Here is a 17588-nt window from a genome sequence, read left to right on the forward strand (position 1 = left end):
AGTTATGACTGATTCTTCTACCTTTTCATTGAAGATTTGATATAATTAAAGGTAAATTGTAGCTCAATCTCAGCATTTTCTAGTCTGTTCTTTACATGATTTTAGTCAGCTCCTATTGCTGTAGCAACCAAGCATCTTTAGTAGTAAATTATACAATAGATAAATGTCATACGCTTGGTGTAAAAAGTTTCTCAAGGTAATCAGAGTTTAGTGCAGAAGTATAGCATGGTCCTTTCTGGCCTTAAAATCAGTGTAGCATTATTAATTTTAAAAAATCTCTACAGAGTTGCTTCTGTCTTTTTTTTTTTTTCTATAGCTCCTGCTGTCTCTTTTCTGTTAAATTCCTCACATCTCTTGCAATAGCTTTGTTGGGTTTTTTTTTTGCGGGGGGGGTTCTCGATTTGGTGAGGTCATTTTCATATTTTTTTTCAACCAAAGAAACCTCCACCCACTGCCCTAGTTTGAGCCTATTGGAGTTGTCATATCAGTTTGAAAATTCTGTTTCCCTGCCTATATTTTGTTTTTCTCTCTCTGCTTCGTATCAATTTGGTATCCTTTTCATCCTGTGAAGTGTGATGACCTCCAAGGCAGCAGAAAGATGACAATGAAGCTTGGTTAAACCAATGGCTTAGAAACCAGGCCAAGGAGAGCAGAAAGAATTTTTGTTCAACTATAAACTCAAACCACAAAAATTTTATAAGTCACATCAGACATTGTCATTAGAATGCACTAGTGGCACAGTAATTCACATTTGTCTCTATATTTTAATAGACAAATGCTATCAGCCCAAGAATAAAATATTTGATACTCCCTCACTCATGCTGTACAACTCACACCGAGACAGCAGTGGAACTTGTATAATGTGTGAACTGGTAGTCAGGGGTCAACAATGAGCAAGAAGAAGTTTATAGAGATAGAAGCAAAAGAAAAAAGGAGACTTAAGAATCAGTGAATCCCTACTCTGACAAACACAGTACTTAGGCTTTGTGACATGAGAGATGCTTCAGGTAGGGTGTTGAAATTATATCAGCTTCCTAACGGGAAGCACCTTTTCCTTGAGATGGCTGTCAGCTAAGTAGCCCAGCCCTTCCATGTCTTTGGCTCTTGATTTCTGAGACACGCTGTTTGTATAAAGTTTTCTGCAACCTATAAATGCCAGCCGTCTGAATGCATTTTGACGGTGCAAAAAAGCAGGGTTTTTTTTGGAGTAGAGCACTACATGCAGACAAGCTGTGACCACAAATTTCTTCTGCAGGCTCTACTGATGCTTCTTCATCAGCCCTACTGATGCTGGCTGGCATTTTAATTGAGAACCAGGAACTGATGCCTTTCCACATACTGACACAAAGGTCCTGTGGGGAGCAGACAGAAACCCAGTTCTTTGCAAAGACAGGGAATAAAGAATCCAGGTAGGTAAAAGCAAGTTGGCTTTTAATGAATGCCTCCATGAGGTGCTCAGGGACATGGTTTGGTGGCAGATAGGAATGGTTGGACTTGATCCAAGAGGTCTTTTCCAACCTGGTGATTCTATGATTCTATGATTGATTCTACGATTCTATGATTCTATGAACAGCAGGTATGCCTAATATTTTCTAGGACAAAAGATGGAAATATCAGTCCATTTGTCACCACTTGACAATAGCTGAGAAAATCTTTACGTGCCAGCACACCTATTGCCTCCTGCAGCAACTCTCCTTCCACCCTTCAGGCTGTCTCCACTGCAGGAAAACACAAGCAAGGTGCCAAGTTCATCACTAAGGCACTTGCTTTTAGTTTGCTCGAAGCAGAACTAAACAAATACCAACTCCTCTTAGCAGAAGGCTTGCAGAACCATCCGAAATTTCGAAATCACGGCCACGTCCTGCTTCCCATCTAGTGATGCCCTTAGGGGAGGTGTAGCGGGGGAGGTGGAGCAGGGCAGGGATTGGCCCCAGCTCGGAGGAGGCTTCGAGCCTTAAAGCGCCTTCGGGCGGTGGTGAGGGCTCACAGAGGGACTGAGAAGAGTAGACACCATGGCCAGCCCTTGCGTGCTACTGAGCAACAAGATGAAGATGCCTGCCTTGGGGCTGGGCACTTGGCAGGTACCCGGGAGGGCAGGAGGGGGTTGGTCCGGCGGGAAGGCGAAGATGGGGAGGGAGGGGAATTAAAAAAACTTGGAGAAAAAAAAAAGGAAAAGAAGAACTGTGACCGAAAAAGGGGCTCCCGTGGTGTGGTGGAGGCTGCCAGGGAAGCCACATTCCGGAGTAGGGATCCAGAGGGTCGGATTCGCCGCCCTCGCTTTCGCGATCGGAGCCGCTTGTGTAACTGGGCGGGCAGCTGGGGGAGGGACGGGGAGTGGGGGGGAAGGGAGGGATGGAGATAGCAAACAGCGAGGAAAAAAGGGCAAAAGAATAAAATAGGAGCCGAAGGAGGTGGAGAGAGGCAAAAGAAAGAGGAAGGGAAGCAAAAGAAGGAACCACCAGCAAGAAAAGAACGAAAGTGGATTGCAAAAGACAGCCTGGCGCTCGCATCTCGCAGCCGTGGAACTGGGGTCAGTGGCTGGTGGGAGCCCTGAGCCACAAAACTGCCTTGTTGGAGAGGGTTTGGGGAAGGGAAAAGGGGAGAAGTCAGCACTAGGAGCAAATAGCGGGTATAAACAGGTATAAACTGGAGAGGGGCAGATTTAGACGAGACATTAGGAAGAATTTCTTCACCATGAGAGTGGTGAGACAGCGGCACAGGTTGCCCAGGGAATCTGTGGTTGCCCCATCCCTGGAGATGTTCAAGGCCAGGTTGGATGGGGCCTTGGGCAGCCTGATCTAGTGGGATTTCCCTGCCCATGGCAGGAGGATTGGAACTAGATGATCTTTAAGGTCCCTTCCAACCCTAACTATCTTATGATGCTATGATTCCATGGTAAGGGAAAATGATGCTAGGTGTTACTCTGCTGGAAAGGCAGAGTAACAGTAACAGTCAGTCAAAATCCAACTCCTTTCTGCTCTATTCTGTTTGCTGCAAAAACATTGTCTGCCAAAAAAAGTTGTAACTTGGTTTAAATGCAGGTGACAAATTCCAGCAGCAGCTGGAAAGGGCAATTATGTGGAGCTGTTGCCCAGAAGGCCATGGCAAAGCTCATGACTTTATTGGTTTTGCTTTTCAGGCTCCTCCAGGTAAGGTGGAAGAAGTAGTGAAGGTTGCTATTGATACAGGATACCGCCTTTTCGACTGTGCCTACTTCTACCAGAATGAAAATGAGATAGGGAATGCAGTACAGCAAAAGATCAAGGAGGGGGCTGTGAAACGGGAAGACCTCTTCATTGTCACTAAGGTACGAGGATGCAGAATTAGTGAAATTAAATTATGGGACTTAAGTCTGGAATATTTTCTATGTGTTTACTCCATTCCTTTATCTCACCCACTCATATCTGCAATGCTCTTTACCAAAAAGTAAAAACATGTCAACTAAAAAAACTTATGACTTGGACTTTTCACCAGCAAAACCAGAAAATGTTGAGTATAATGAAGTTCTTCCACATACTCTTCATTAAAATATTAGTTTCCATTTGCTTGGCATCATTCAGTATGCACGGGGTAGGTGGGAAGGGAGTTGTCCTCCCAGACAATGAAGGGAGAAGCGTCTATCCCCTGGTCTGGATCGTGGAAGCCGTAGAGTCACAGTCAGGCTTGTTTTCTTCCCACAGTTGTGGAACACGTTTCACGAGAAGTCCCTTGTTAAGGTAGCATGCAAGAAAAGCCTCGCTGCACTGCAACTGGACTACCTTGACCTCTACCTCATGCACTACCCTATGGGATTCAAGGTAGTCTGGCTCTACATTCTCTTTACCTTGCTGGAAACATGGTGTGTTCTCTCTTTCTGTTCTGTGAGCATCTCCATTGGGCAGATGGGTCACGCTGTGGTTCATTTTGGCACTCCTGAACATGATGCTAACAAGCATTCAGTCACTGATTACGTAGTGGCATCTTTCAGTGCATGGATCTATCTTTCCAGCCTGTTGGAGCAAGATAAGTGAGGGTATAAGCCCTGCTAATGAGCCCCCTGACTCTTTGGGGAAGCTGTAACCTACACAGGATGGTGCAGTTTGGGGTCATGGCCACCTGCTGAGCCAGAACAGTTTGAACATCTCACATTATGGAGAGGTTGGCTTGATGTGGAATAACCAACAGTGAAAAATAAAGCAGAGTGCAGAAAGAATGTGCAGCTTTTTTTTTTTTTTCCCCCTAGTCTATGCCCATGTAAAATAAATAAGCGCCCTAAAATAAAGGGGAAGGTGGGAGAGATATCTCTTCCCTCCTGTCTAGATCTGCCTAAGTTACATAATTGCTACTAATCCCCACTCTTTGTATGTGGTGATTGAGTTGTAGAAATATGGCACTCTTCCAAAAGAGAATACTGATGAACACACATGATTCTTAGTTATAACTTGCTTGTTTTGCTACCCGTGATTCCAGTTAGAAGTACCTGTAAACAATAGGAAATGAAACCCTTTTAAAAGTATGTGTATTATCTACATTAAAATAACAGGCTGGTGAAGAACTGCATCCTATGGATGAAAAGGGTATGAGTATCCCCAGTGATACTGACTTTCTGGACACATGGGAGGTAAGTTAATGTTTGCCCTTTTAGCAGGTATCAGCAATAAAGATGGAAAAGAAATTAGGAGAATAGTTTGGCTATGGAAGATTGTTGCACGACACTGTATTTCATGACAAGAATGAGCAGAGCTGCTCTTATCCCTTGTGTTGAGGAGCGAAAGGGGCATGTCTTCAATAAGAAAAAAGTGTATCGGTGTTGTAGGTGCAGTCACTAAAATAATATTTGAATGTACACAATGATAGAACTGAAGCATGGATTAATCCAGGTGTGGCTGTTGATTTAGTGGATGATTCATACAGATACAAAATTCTCACACTTTTCAGTGTTGGGCATTATCATACCAGGCTTCTCATCTTTCCTCTTGGACTGAGATGACTCAGGGTCTCTTCCTGCTACCTGCAGCTCTGTGATGCTACTGCTCTGGGAAATAATTTTCTGTATGATATCAGCTTACAGTTGCAAGAAAGTATTTTAAGGTAACTGAGTTTAAGCTAACATCCTCTGTGCTGTGTTCTGCCAAATCAGAGGTAGTGTCCTGGCACAGGAAGAAGTGGAGGGGCCTCTCTTGCTTTTTAGCTCTGATAAAGTGACCCCCAAAGAAGCCAAAGCAAAAGATTTTTCTTCCCATTACAAAAGCATTGACCAAGCTATTCCTCTTATATTGCTTTCTGATCTGCAATTGGACATAAAGCATACAGGTAATACAACGCAAAAAGGTTATTGTTTTCTTTTTTAATTGGAGATACTATTGTTTAATCTAGTGTGGGTTGTTTGTTGGTTTGGCACAAGCTTTAGGGAAATAAAATAGTGTGGTTGACAGTAATACCACCTCATAAATATGTGTTGGTTGTCTTTACTCATTAGGCTATGGAAGAGCTGGTGGACTGTGGTCTGGTAAAAGCCATTGGAATCTCCAATTTTAACCATGAGCAGATTGAAAGACTCTTGAACAAGCCAGGACTGAAATACAAGCCGGTAAATAACCAGGTAAGATTTTTATTTCCATTAATGTCAACTAAGCTTAGAATATTCCTAAATATATTCTTGTGACGCTTCAGCTCTAAAACTTCTGCCATGACTTTTGAATAGCTTTGGTGCCATATAAAGATCTTGCAAAGCACTAGGTATCTCTTGTTATCTGAAAGTCTCTTCAAAGTACTGCCTGCAACAGGCAAGGCTTTGCTGTGGTGTCAGTGCTGGTGGTTTTTAGCTGACAGGGATCCCAACAAGAAAGTTTTTGTAGACTTGGGTGTATTGTGCATTGTTGTAGTGGAGATTTGAGAGTGAAACCATGCAAACCAGTATGGATTATTCATATTACAGTAATATGAAACAGATGATAAGAAGATTTCTTTCTTAGACCTTGGAAAGCAGTGAAAATATCCATTACCTTGTATGTATAAAATTTGTGAATTTCTGCTACATGTCATCTTTCACACTGCCTGTTTCACAGCCCAAGTTGCCACAAAGCTTGGATAACCAGCAAAATCCACACTGCAAGCTGCTGCACAGGCATGAGAATGTACCGGAATGCTCTGTACTGATTCATTAGAAGTATTTATCTTTCAACATAAAATAAACTGTTTCACTAAACTTCATTTTAAAAAGAGGGTTGAAGTATACAGTTACATAAAAAATTCTCACCACATACCTCATGATTGAAATCAAAGGACAGCTGACTTTCTTCCATGTGTGACTACTTTGTACTTAGCTGAGTGTGCTGAATGCCTATCTCTGCCAGCTTGGGAACAGCCAAGGAAATCCCCACTCTGTGTCCTGGGCTTGGGGCTAGTGTGTGCACTGGCCAGGCTTAGCAGAAAGGAGTCACAGGTCTTGGAAATATTTTAATTAGGTTTATAATTTCTAGTGGGAACAGACCCCAACTACTGCAATGTTAAAAGCTGCCCCAACTTCAACACCTTAAAGAACTTCAGGCTCTGACTCCAGTTTGATTCTCCATGAGTGTGCCTATGCCCAACACTGTCATTACAGCAGTTGCTTACTCTAGCTGAGGTCTAAATAAACTACTGTACGTGGATTTCATGTCACCATGCCTGATAGCAAAGCTATGGTCAGGAATGCGCATGGTGCCTTGTTTTGCAGTGTGGACATATCCCTGTGGTCATACTATGGCTTGTGGCAAGTTCAGTAGCATCCCCATGTAGGCTTCTATTGTTTCCACGTAAGGGACATCTTGCCCAAATGTCTGATCAGAACATGATCTGAGCTAACCTAGGGGTGTCCGACTCTCCGGGCTTCTTCAAGAGTCGGGGAGACTCCTTAAGGAGAGATTGGGTGACTCACAGCAAAAATTAAAAGGCAGGAATTCTGAGCTGTCCCTCTGCAGATACAGTCTTGCTCTCCAGCAGTCCAGGAAGACAGACTTCCTTGATTCCTGATGCAGAAAGCACTTTCACTCTTCCTCTCTTCCTTACTAGCTTCATCTGTAGCATGAGGGAGTCCTATTCTCTGTGCCAGGCCTCTAGACATTGCTGTGACTTGTGTGACTTTTTTATAAGATAAATTTCAGTCATGATATTTTTTCTTCATGTTTTCTGTGACCCAACAGAAATTAAAAAGTTAGTTATACTCTGGAACTCAGTGCGGTCTGCCTCTCTTTCAACCATCGTGTTTCTGTGCTTGCAGATTGAATGTCACCCATACCTAACTCAGGAGAAGCTGATCAAGTACTGTCAATCCAAAGGGATTGCTGTGACAGCATACAGCCCCCTTGGCTCTCCAAACCGCCCATGGTAAGAAAACATTGCAGCCTTTCTGTATGAAAAACAAAGCATTTGCAACTTGAATCTTTGAGTTGATTCAAATAATACAGGTATAACAAGAAAAGTGCTGCTGCTTTGTTGCAAATTATTTCACACAAACAACAGGCTTCCTGTAGGGCAGCTAATACATTTCTACCATCAATATCCTAGCTTTTGTTTTTAATAGGGCCAAGCCAGGGGAACCTATGCTGCTGGAGGACCCCAGGATTAAAGAGATTGCAGCTAGACACCATAAAACCCCTGCTCAGGTATGTGGTATTGTCAGGGCAAACTTTTTCCTCCTCAGACAATTTTACAAATAGTGGATGTCACCTTCTCTAGACATACAGCATAATGAAGTTGAACTGCACTTGACTCTTCATACTGCCTCAGTTCTTGCCTGCATTTGCATGAATTAGCAGGTATTTTCTAAAAGGTCCTGAGTGCTGAACTTTGTGGGGGCTGATCAGCAGTGGTATATGCTTACCTCAGGTGTCCCCTTTCCTAGGGAGATGTCTTCTGCTCCCAGAGAGAAGCGCTTGATCCCCGAGAACCTTTTTGCTCTGAGATTTACTTAGAAATCATCAAACCAACTTGTTACTGCTTTCTCCAGCTAAGTTAGCTGAGTTATTCTTCAGAGAAGCCCTGTGATTTTCAGACTTATTTGATTGATTCCTGCTTGCTTGTGTTCACAAAGAATCATTGAAAGCAGCTTGATTAATAAAGATGAATTTTTTTCTTTGTTATCTGCTAGTCAGGCAAATGAGTTCATGGCCAGGTTACACAGAAAGTGCACTTCAAACAAACCCACATGTTCACAAGCAATCACCATAGACGTATTTTAAAGCAGGCAGAACAGGATAAAAAATTGTACGCAACAATCCTCTTTTGAGGGGGGAGATTTTAACGTCCATAAATATGGTTTTCCTTTTAAGAACTTCAAAAAGCTTAGCCTAGGTGAGGTACTTACCCATGAGACCAAAGTAATCTACAGTATCATTATGCTCCTTTGGTCTGAGTATTCACATAATATGAGCCAGAAGCAGCATCATATCTGCTTCCCTCTCCCTCCCTGCTTACACTAAATGAAAACAAACCTAATTCTGGAGAAGCCAGGATGTGAAAACAATACAGGCCAGAAAAAAAATTAGTTTGTTAGTAGACTGCAAGCAGAAGCTAGCACATCAAATTTGTGTGTGCACATTGGTAGAGTCTTCCAAAGTGTGAACATAGTTGTAGGAAAAGAAATTGGTTTGTACATGGGGGGAAAAAAAGAGTAAAAGAATACAAAATGTATTTGAATGGATTTCTTGGTACTCCTGTGTTCATGCTCCTCCTTGCCCTTTCCTAGGTGCTGATCCGATTCCTTATCCAAAGAGACGTGATTGTCATTCCCAAGTCTGACAAACCCCAGCGTGTTCAGGAAAACATCAAGGTGAAGTTTCCACTAAGACCGTTGCCAACTTTTTACAAAGGATATGCACCCACACCGATAACTCCTCTGCATTTCCAAGCAGAATCTAAGAGGCACCAGAAGTGAAACACAGAGAGATGTAAAGATTGGGGCTCAGTGCTACCTAACCTTCTGCCCCTGTTCTCTAGGGAAAAGCGAGGAGAGAAATGGGTTACAGCAGAGTGGGCCGAGCTCTGCTGCTCTGGAAGGGGAATATAGTTTTGTGTTTGCCATCTGGGAGATGCTAAGTGAGCCCCTCTTTAAGGGGTTAAAGAGCAAATGGTAAATACCAAACCAATTATGGTTTATATCTCACTTTGAGGCTGTGGTTCCCCTTGGCAGGGAGGCTTAGCTGGAGGCTTACTCATAAGGCCTGGCATCTTAGATGATCTCCCTCTGAGCTACTTTCAATTCACGCCGCTAACTTTTGGACTTATTTCTCCTTTGAACAACCAGCAAGAATTCTTAGATGACTGATGAACTGTGAGGCAACTGTTTGCAGTTGGTACCCCCTGGTCCTCTGTAGTAGCAGAAATACTTATTGCTATTTCCAGTATTTGTGATGCATTGAGTAATTCATCTTTAGCACCTTAAGTTTTCTTTCTGTGCATTACAACACAAACTGCAGTGGTGCATTCAACCACCCGGACCTGTAAAACATTGCTATGAACAGCATGTCAGAAGAAAAAGGGCTGTCTTGATTACTTCAAGGTTAAATTGGTATTTGGCTGAGAAATTAGAGGATTTATTAACTGTGGATGCAGTATGTTCCTACCTCAAGCCATAAATGCATGGATCACACTTAATACCTAATGATTCTGTAAGTGTTACTAAGGTTCCTTTCTTTTTCCTTCCTGGTAGGTTTTTGACTTTGAACTGTCTGAAAAGGAGATGGATGTCATCCTCAGCTTTAACAGGAACTGGAGGGCAGTTCCAGTACTCCAGTATGTTCCTTATCCTTATTATCCATTAGGTTTATCTCCAGCATGGATCTGCTGGAGGGTAGGGAGGCTCTGCAAAGGGATCTGAACAGACTCGAATGCTGGGCTGAGACCAATGGCAATGAGGTTTAACAAGGTCAAATGCCGGGTCCTGCACTTGGGGCACAATAACCCTATGCAGTGCTACAGACTAGGAGAAGTCAGGCTAGAAAGCTGCCTGGAGGAAAAGGACCTGTGTGTGCTGGTTGACAGCCAACTGAACATGAGCCAGCAGTGTGTCCAAGTGGCCAAGAAGGTCAATGGCATCTTGGCTTGTATCAGAAACGGTGTGACGAGCAGGTCCAGGGAGGTTATTCTCCCTCTGCACTCGGCACTGGTGAGACCGCACCCTGAGTACTGTGTTTAGTTCTGGGCCCCTCACCACAAGAAGGATGTTGAGGCTCTGGATTGTGTCCACAGAAGAGCAACAAAGCTGGAGAACAAGTCTTATGAGGGGCGGCTGAGACAGCTGGGGTTGTTTAGCCTGGAGAAGAGGAGGCTGAGGGGAGACCTTATTGCTCTCTACAACTACCTGAAAGAAGGTTGTGGAGAGGAGGGGGCTGGCCTCTTCTCCCAAGTGGCAGGGGGGACAGGACAAGGGGGAATAGCTTCAAGCTCTGTCAGGGGAGGTTCAGGCTTGACATCAGGAAAAAGTTTTTCACGGAAAGGGTCATTGGGCACTGGAATAGGCTGCCCAGGGAGGTGGTTGAGTCCTCTTCCCTGGAGGTGTTTAGGGGATGGGTGGATGGGGTGCTGAGTGGCATGGTTTAGGGACTGTTAGGAACGGTTGGACTCGACGACCCAGTGGGTCCCTTCCAACGTAGTCATTCTATGATTCTATCTGTATTTTCTTCTCCCTTATCTTGAAAACATACATCACCAAAACCAGAGAGATCTCGTGTCTTAAACCCTGGAGCCCAAGTAATGAAACGTGTCCTGGAACTGCCATGAGGAGGGAGATTCACTTGGGGTATTCCCTTCAGCATCTTGGTGTTGCACATTCTTGTTCAGAAGCCTGTGTTCAAATTAATGGCAGCAGCAAAATTTGAGTACCTTGGAAGTAGGGGAGGGAGACTGCAATAGGGAAATGCTGCTGAAGATACTTTCTACATTACTTAAATAACTAGTTCTTTCTCTTCCCAGGGCTGTCAATCACAAGGACTACCCATTCAAAGCAGAATATTAATGCCAGCAGTTTCTGTGAGGCCTCCATGTAAGTTCTTCCAGATTAGAAGATGTGCTCTGTAGCTTGGTCTTGATTTCTTCGTCTGTACTTGACAATGATTATGAGCCGTTATTTCTCCTCTTTTCTAGGAGACCACCACTAGCTGGTATAAGAATACATCAATAGAGATGGATCTTTTTCAAAGTAGAAATCTGGTTTTGATTAAACAGTAACGAGACAGTGTCTCTTCATTTCCGTTTTTACTTGTCTTCCTTAATCAAAGATGTGTTTAAAAAAACACTGTGGTTACTCACAAAAATTTTTATATGTTATTTCCAGTGTGGTCCTTTACATTGGCTCACTAGTTGCTGTCAAGGAATGCTCTTTTAAATGAGTTTGCTTTTAATATAGTAGTGATTTTTATATTGTCTATCTCTAATGCTTTAAAATTTTCTATGAATAAAGTTTGAATGACAACAAAACGTTCAATTAAATGTTTAAATTATTTCATACAATTAGTTATAAAAACATGCCTGGATTCTGGATTTTTTTTTTCTAAATTTTCTAGAGATAGAAATAGTTTCTGTGCTTTGTGTACAAGGACAGTACATATAGACTACTTCGTGGCTTATGCATCAAGTAGTCTCATGCTCTAGCTAGAACCTAAAGAACAAAGTGGTATCTATTAATCCACATAGCCCTCCCTCTGGACAACTAGAAATTGTACGCTTGTGTCATGAGAGGTCAAAAGGTGAAGACAGCATCATATGGAGTCATAGTACACATCAAAATCTGTCCAGCTGAAGACAAGGGCTACCTATGAACTGACTTGCTCTGGCAGCACTCAGAATAATACATCCTGCCTAGTGTTGGCTTTATTTAAAGAAAACACAAAAGCTTTTATTTAAAAATACCAAAGCAAAATTTAAGGCGGACCCACAGTTGCTTGAGAGTAGTCTTAGGTGGTTAAAGCTAAGCCAAAGCAAAAGCAGGCTTGAAAGAGGCTGTTTTGTGGCATTCTGTACTCTGGCAATTGAAAGTCTGGTGACGATGCTGAATGATCTGCAGGAAAGTGTCATCAGAAGCCAAGATGACAACCTAGTATCATCTAAAAAATCATCAACTCATTATGGTATCAATATGCCAAAAAAACAGCACTGCTGAGTCAACCACCAGGACTTGTCTTAGACAAATTCTGCCAGGAGGTGGTGCCAGTTGGTGGGAAAAGCCATCACTGCAGCACATTACAGTATTTCCTAAAAGTAAAATCGACTGCGCAGTGCGCTTCCATGCTCTTGGAAAAGGCAATAACTAGGGGCAAAAGAAACTTAACGACATTAAAAAGGGAAAGTATTACTTCAGCAAAGCTTGTAGAGAAATGTAGCAACACAGTCAGTCAGTGCGAGGCAGAACAGGCACATTTTCAAGCATACTAGCTCTTTCCAGGTTAAATTAGGCAGCATCCAATTATTTCTCCCCTGGTAGCTCAGAATGCTGTGTGTGCTGCAGCCTTCCTGGTGCTTCCCGTGGAGATGGCAGCAGCTTGGGGGAGCTCTTTTGGATTTCTGTGACTTGGTGAGAGCATGCTGTGCTGCCATTAGAGCATAAATGAAGAGGCTAGGAGGAGGACAATAGGAAAGCCAGCAGCTTCCCATGCTTGGTCCCCGTGATCATCCAAACCTGGAAGCACATCCAACTGGGGCAGACAGAAGAAACACAATGGCTCTCGGAAAGCTGATGGCTGCGCCACTGGGTCAGTACCCACTTCATTGAGCATGCTGACTTCTGGGTGATGCGCAGCTCCAGTACTGATAGGGATGACAAGTTAGAATTCTTTTACCTTAACAATACGTACTTTAAAGCTGATGATGTAACAACTCGGTTGTCTGCTGTAGGATAGTACATCAGAAGAGATATCCTTCAAGGTTCTTTGCAATGATGCCTATTTTACACAGCCTTAGCATGATTCCTGTCTCAGTTACAACTGTCTCGTTCCTACTCATTAACAAACAGGGGGCTGCTGATGGAAATATTCCATTTATTGTGGATGCAGATTCAGAATACATTGTTTGAACAAATCATTTTTATTGCAGCTATCAAGTGTATTTGAAAGACTCAGAGGATTGTTTACAAAACCCCCAAACAAAAACCATGACAGCTCACAGACAATGTCAGGCACGGTTTCACCCCTAGAGATAACTATGTGCATCTCTCTATGTAAACAAGATGTTTCAGCCAAGCAGGGAGTTCATCGTTGTGTTGAAATACTATATAATATTATTCTTCTTTAGGAAGAAGTCAGATGCTGTGTGAGATGGAAGGCGAAAAGGGAGGGAGCTCCTGGCAGTTCTGATGCACAACAAAGCTGTTAACAAAATGCTCAGGGGCTACTTCAGTTGCTCAGTTTATGCCACCCATACATTGTAGGATGTAAAAGCTAAATTGTATGGCATGTAAATTCAAACCAAGCTGACGTCTTATAGCAACGCGTTTACTATGTACAAATGAAAACATCTGTAAATAAAATACTTGGGAGAGAGAGTTAAAAACAAACACTATAAAGATAGCGGTTTACTTCATTTTAGGTGGTCTTAGTGTACGGCACTGATGGATGGCAAGATTTAGTGTACAGTCATTTGAAACAAGCTCCAAGTATGTTTAGGTTTTTTTTTTTCTTTTTAATTATGGTAGTTTTACATAAATTAAACTACAACTTTTTATACAAGTGACCTATTTTTGATCCTTAATACCCTTACCTTTTCCTCTTTAAAAACTATAACTTTCTTTTTAATTACCCAATAATGGGCAACTGACATTTAAATTTTTTTAATACTTATCTCACCATACCTTTAATGGCAATTATGAAATCTTACTATAGAATAGTGTGTGATTTTGTCTTTATTTTTTTAAGCTGTGATATTGGCTAATTATGTATGTTTATTACTAAATATAATACTCTAGCAAGTATTAAAGCATTCTACCATTAGTAGTGCCTTTAGGCTAACCTTTGTAAAGCTATGTGTATATATATTCTAAATTGCATTCAATTACTAGTTACTAGCAACAAAAAGAAATATCAGTACCGCTGTCAGCTAACATAATCATCCAAATTTAGGTATTAACTTAAACTAGAATGGAAAAGTTGATACTCAAAAAAAGTATAAAACAAAAAATTGAAACACATATTGATGCAGTATTTTTCATGACATGGGCAACTCACAGGAAATATTACATTGTCAACTAAAGATATTTCTTCCATGCCTTAGTCTAAAGTGCAGAAAGAAAGACTTCTGAATTACGAAAGTAACCATTGTTTTTATAGGTTTACTGCACACCTTTCTTAAGAAACTTCACTTTTACACGCATTTTGGGTTGATGTCTTATGCCAGTTGAAATCACTATTCAGACACATAGTTAGTCATGTCTATCAGTAGGAGAGTCTATATATTTCACAGCATGGGTTTCTTTAGGAATAAAGGCTCTTGTGCAAAGGCAGTACTATTATGATGAATGTCTAGACTGATTATTAAATACAGTGCTAATATACATGGTTTTAACTGGGGTAATGCAAAAAGACATTTTGGTAAATAAACATAAATATAAAAAGAACAATTTAGCACTTTTTCCTTTTTTTTTTCCCCAACTGATTGTTCCAGCGTCTTTAGTGGCCTTCTATGGTTCTTTCTCAAACTGTCTCAAACCTGCTGAGAGAGATAAAGATTAAAGATGTCTTGAAATAACCTCAACGCATCTCTACAATAGAGAAGGCATGGCTCTAGATTAACAGACTTCATGCAAGAAGGCAGACACAAGCTGGATGCTGCTGTGCTCACGTACTGTGATCACTCAATGGCGGTCCACAAGAGGACAAGCAGGAACTCACCTCTCTCATCTCCAACAGCCCCAGTAAGCAGCTCAGGGAGAACTAAAGAGCTTCCCACACAGAAACACAGTGAGTGCTCTACCCAGCACTCTCCTGCCTCACTGCTCCCCAGCCACATGTGGGTGGCTGCCATGCTAAAGCAGGCTGTGCTGCGATGCTCAGCACACACACTCCAAGTCCATGGCAAGACTGAAAGCCATCTGCTGGAACCCTCCTCCTGCAACCCCTTTGCTGAAGCCCTCATCTTCATACAGCCTTAGAGAAGAGGCTCAGCAGTGTCTGCTTCTGGGGGCAACAAGCAAGAATACCAACATCTTCCATGGGAACTGAGCTGTGCTAATGCTGAGCAAGCCTGAAAAACCTTCTCCTAACACCTTGGTTTAAAAAACAAAAAGAAGATAATTTTATTTTGCACAACTGCAAACTGGGAAGTCTACAAGCATACCATATCTCTGGCTTCACATACAAATGTGAAGAAGAATGTGTACGCATATTAATGCACAGAAAACAAGAAGGTTTTCTATATTTGATCATTTCATTCCTAGTGAAGAGTCAAAGGATGTCTCAAGGCATTTGAAAGCTATTGAATTGATCAGTGAACTTCCCCACTGGTCCTTAGGCACATATTTCCTTTAATTGTTTTTATTTGGACTGTTTTATATTAAAATAAAAGTTAAAAAAAAAAGCTAGGAGAGTAATTTTGCCATTTTCTTTCTGTACAATGTGGTTCTGTTTCCCAAACTAGTAGTTTCAAAATGACAGTAGTAAGACTCTTTTTGCCTTGAGAAGACATTAATGTGTAGCTCCAGCAAAAGCAGTGCTGCGACTGAGTGTGCATACTCCAGTTCAGTCTGAGTATGCAGGAGAACAAGAGATCCACAACCAGCCCCAGGAACTCTAAAAAATTGACACTGCTGAATTGAAACAGGCTTCACTATTACCCAGATGCAGGGTTCTTTCTCAATAGTACTGAAGTCTTTCATTTCTGCTCAAATACTGCTGCTGCAACAGCCTTGTTTTGGAGTTTAGAATCATAGGCTCTAAAAAGCCTTTAAGACCATTGAGTCCAACCCTTAACCTAACACTGCCAAGTCCACCACTCAATCATGGCCCTTTACCACCATATCTACACATCTTTTAAATACTTCCAGGGATGTTGACTCAACCAGTTCCCTAGGCAGCCTGTTCCAATGCTTGACAATCCTTTCAGTGAAGATATTTTTCCTAATATCCAGGCTAAACCTTGTCTGCTGTACCTTCAGGCCATTTCCTCTCACTTGTCACTTGGGAGAAAGACCAACACCCACCTTGCTACAACCTCCTTTCAGGTGGCTGTAGGGAACAATAAGGTCTCCGTAGAGCCTTCTTTTCTCCAAACTAAACAACCCCAGGTTCCCTCAGCTGCTCCTCATAAGACTTGTGCTCTAGACTCTTCCCTAGCTTTGTTGCCCTTCTGTGGACGCACTCCAGCACCTTAACGTATATCTCCTAGTGAGGGACCCAAAACTGAACAAAATATGCAATTTACCCTCCTCACTAATGAAAGGCACATCCATTCTTCTTGCAGCCTTTAAAAGAGCCTTCCCCAGATGTCTTGCATTTGCTGTAATTAGTTAAATGACCATCTCATTCCTCAGACCTCACACAGCTTAATGAAGCTCTCCAGCTACAGCAATCACATTATGCTTGTCACTTCAAAAAAACTTTGCAAACATGGCTGGTAAACTGTTAGTCCTCAGTCATCTAGCAAGCTGATTTAGACATGTTTCTCAAACATTGATGTTTTGATGATATTGCATTGGAGCTTTTGAAAGGCAAAAAGGGTTTTTTTTTTTGGCATCAACAGCAACAGATGTAGAATTTTAAACCAGATATGCCTGTACAAAAATGTGGCTAAGTTTTCTATTTCATTTGCAGGTGTAGTATTAGAATTACTTACCATTAGTCTCTGTTTTTTTCCCCAAAGCTGATACCTGTTTGAAAAATTAATAACCCAATATTAAAGCTGAATATAGGAAAATAGCTATTTATAACAAGAAAAAAAGATCAATCCCATGCAAAGGATAGATTTCCACAAACAGTACAGCTATACCAGATAAGAATATAAAAGTTACACACTGTCTATGACTCTCTGTGCCTTGTTGTACTTTCTTTTATAGTTAAAAAGGCAGGTTAGTACCAGAAGACATGTAAAGGCCTAATTCCAGCTGACTGACTGTATGAAGGCAAATGGCACTTTCCCCCTAGAAAGCCTTGTACAGAGATATCCTTTTAACAATGCACTGAAGTGTTACCTTAGAAGAAGAAGCAGCTGACTTTTCAACTGACTGCTTCTCCCAGAGATTACGTTTGCCGGATACATCTCCTGGTTTTAAATCCTGTATTTTTCAATTGTCAGAGAACAGAAACCACCATTAGTTCATGTTTATTTTAATCAGATAAAGTTAGAAAGTTTAAAAGAAAAAGTTCTTCCTCAGAAGAAAAGTCAAGGAGCATACACAGTGGTAAATATTACATTATCTATCAATTATTAAGCTATTTAGAATGACACTTCACATAATCACTCCTCAAATATGCATGTTTTATGACAAAATCCAATCCTGCTTCTTCTATTTATTATTGCAGAGATTGGCCATAGCTTCTTATGATCATCCTCAGGAGTATGGTGAAAAGTTACTGCATCACAGTTTTTTAAGAAAGACAATTCCAATTTTTGTGGAAAAAAAAAATCAGAAATAGTGTTTGTATTAG

General features: G+C 41.6%; 2 protein-coding genes across 12 annotated transcripts in view; one reads left to right on the forward strand and one right to left on the reverse strand.

Annotated features, from left to right (window-relative positions):
• Positions 1 to 1925: 1925 nt before the first annotated feature.
• On the forward strand, positions 1926 to 13507 carry LOC104067839 (aldo-keto reductase family 1 member B1). 2 transcript variants are annotated; one of them, XM_054061793.1, is made up of 11 exons: positions 1926 to 2081; positions 3140 to 3307; positions 3681 to 3797; positions 4523 to 4600; positions 5459 to 5581; positions 7241 to 7347; positions 7544 to 7625; positions 8708 to 8791; positions 9671 to 9753; positions 10933 to 11002; positions 11104 to 13507. In XM_054061793.1, the coding sequence occupies exons 1-10, from the start codon at positions 2013 to 2015 to the stop codon at positions 10973 to 10975; spliced, it is 954 nt and encodes a 317-aa protein (XP_053917768.1). In that variant the 5' UTR covers positions 1926 to 2012; the 3' UTR covers positions 10976 to 11002; positions 11104 to 13507. The 2 variants fall into 2 exon arrangements, with proteins under 2 accessions (XP_053917768.1, XP_009568928.1); XM_009570633.2 differs by having other exon boundaries at positions 1927 to 2081; positions 10933 to 13507.
• The window catches only part of CALD1 (caldesmon 1), a 191076-nt gene continuing 186494 nt past the window's right edge, over positions 13007 to 17588 (reverse strand). For 8 of the 10 annotated variants that reach the window (XM_054061704.1, XM_054061686.1, XM_054061724.1 and 5 more), the window contains 3 exons: positions 17132 to 17215; positions 16777 to 16810; positions 13007 to 14658 (listed from right to left, as the gene is read on the reverse strand). In XM_054061704.1, coding sequence (XP_053917679.1) covers positions 14627 to 14658; positions 16777 to 16810; positions 17132 to 17215 — 150 coding nt within the window. In that variant the 3' untranslated portion in view covers positions 13007 to 14626. The remainder of the gene's footprint in view (positions 14659 to 16776; positions 16811 to 17131; positions 17216 to 17588) is intronic. The other 2 variants (XM_054061743.1, XM_054061770.1) reach the window with 1 other exon arrangement.

This window comes from Cuculus canorus, chromosome 1 (genome assembly GCF_017976375.1).
Source record: "Cuculus canorus isolate bCucCan1 chromosome 1, bCucCan1.pri, whole genome shotgun sequence".
NCBI classification, from domain to species: Eukaryota; Metazoa; Chordata; class Aves; order Cuculiformes; family Cuculidae; genus Cuculus; species Cuculus canorus.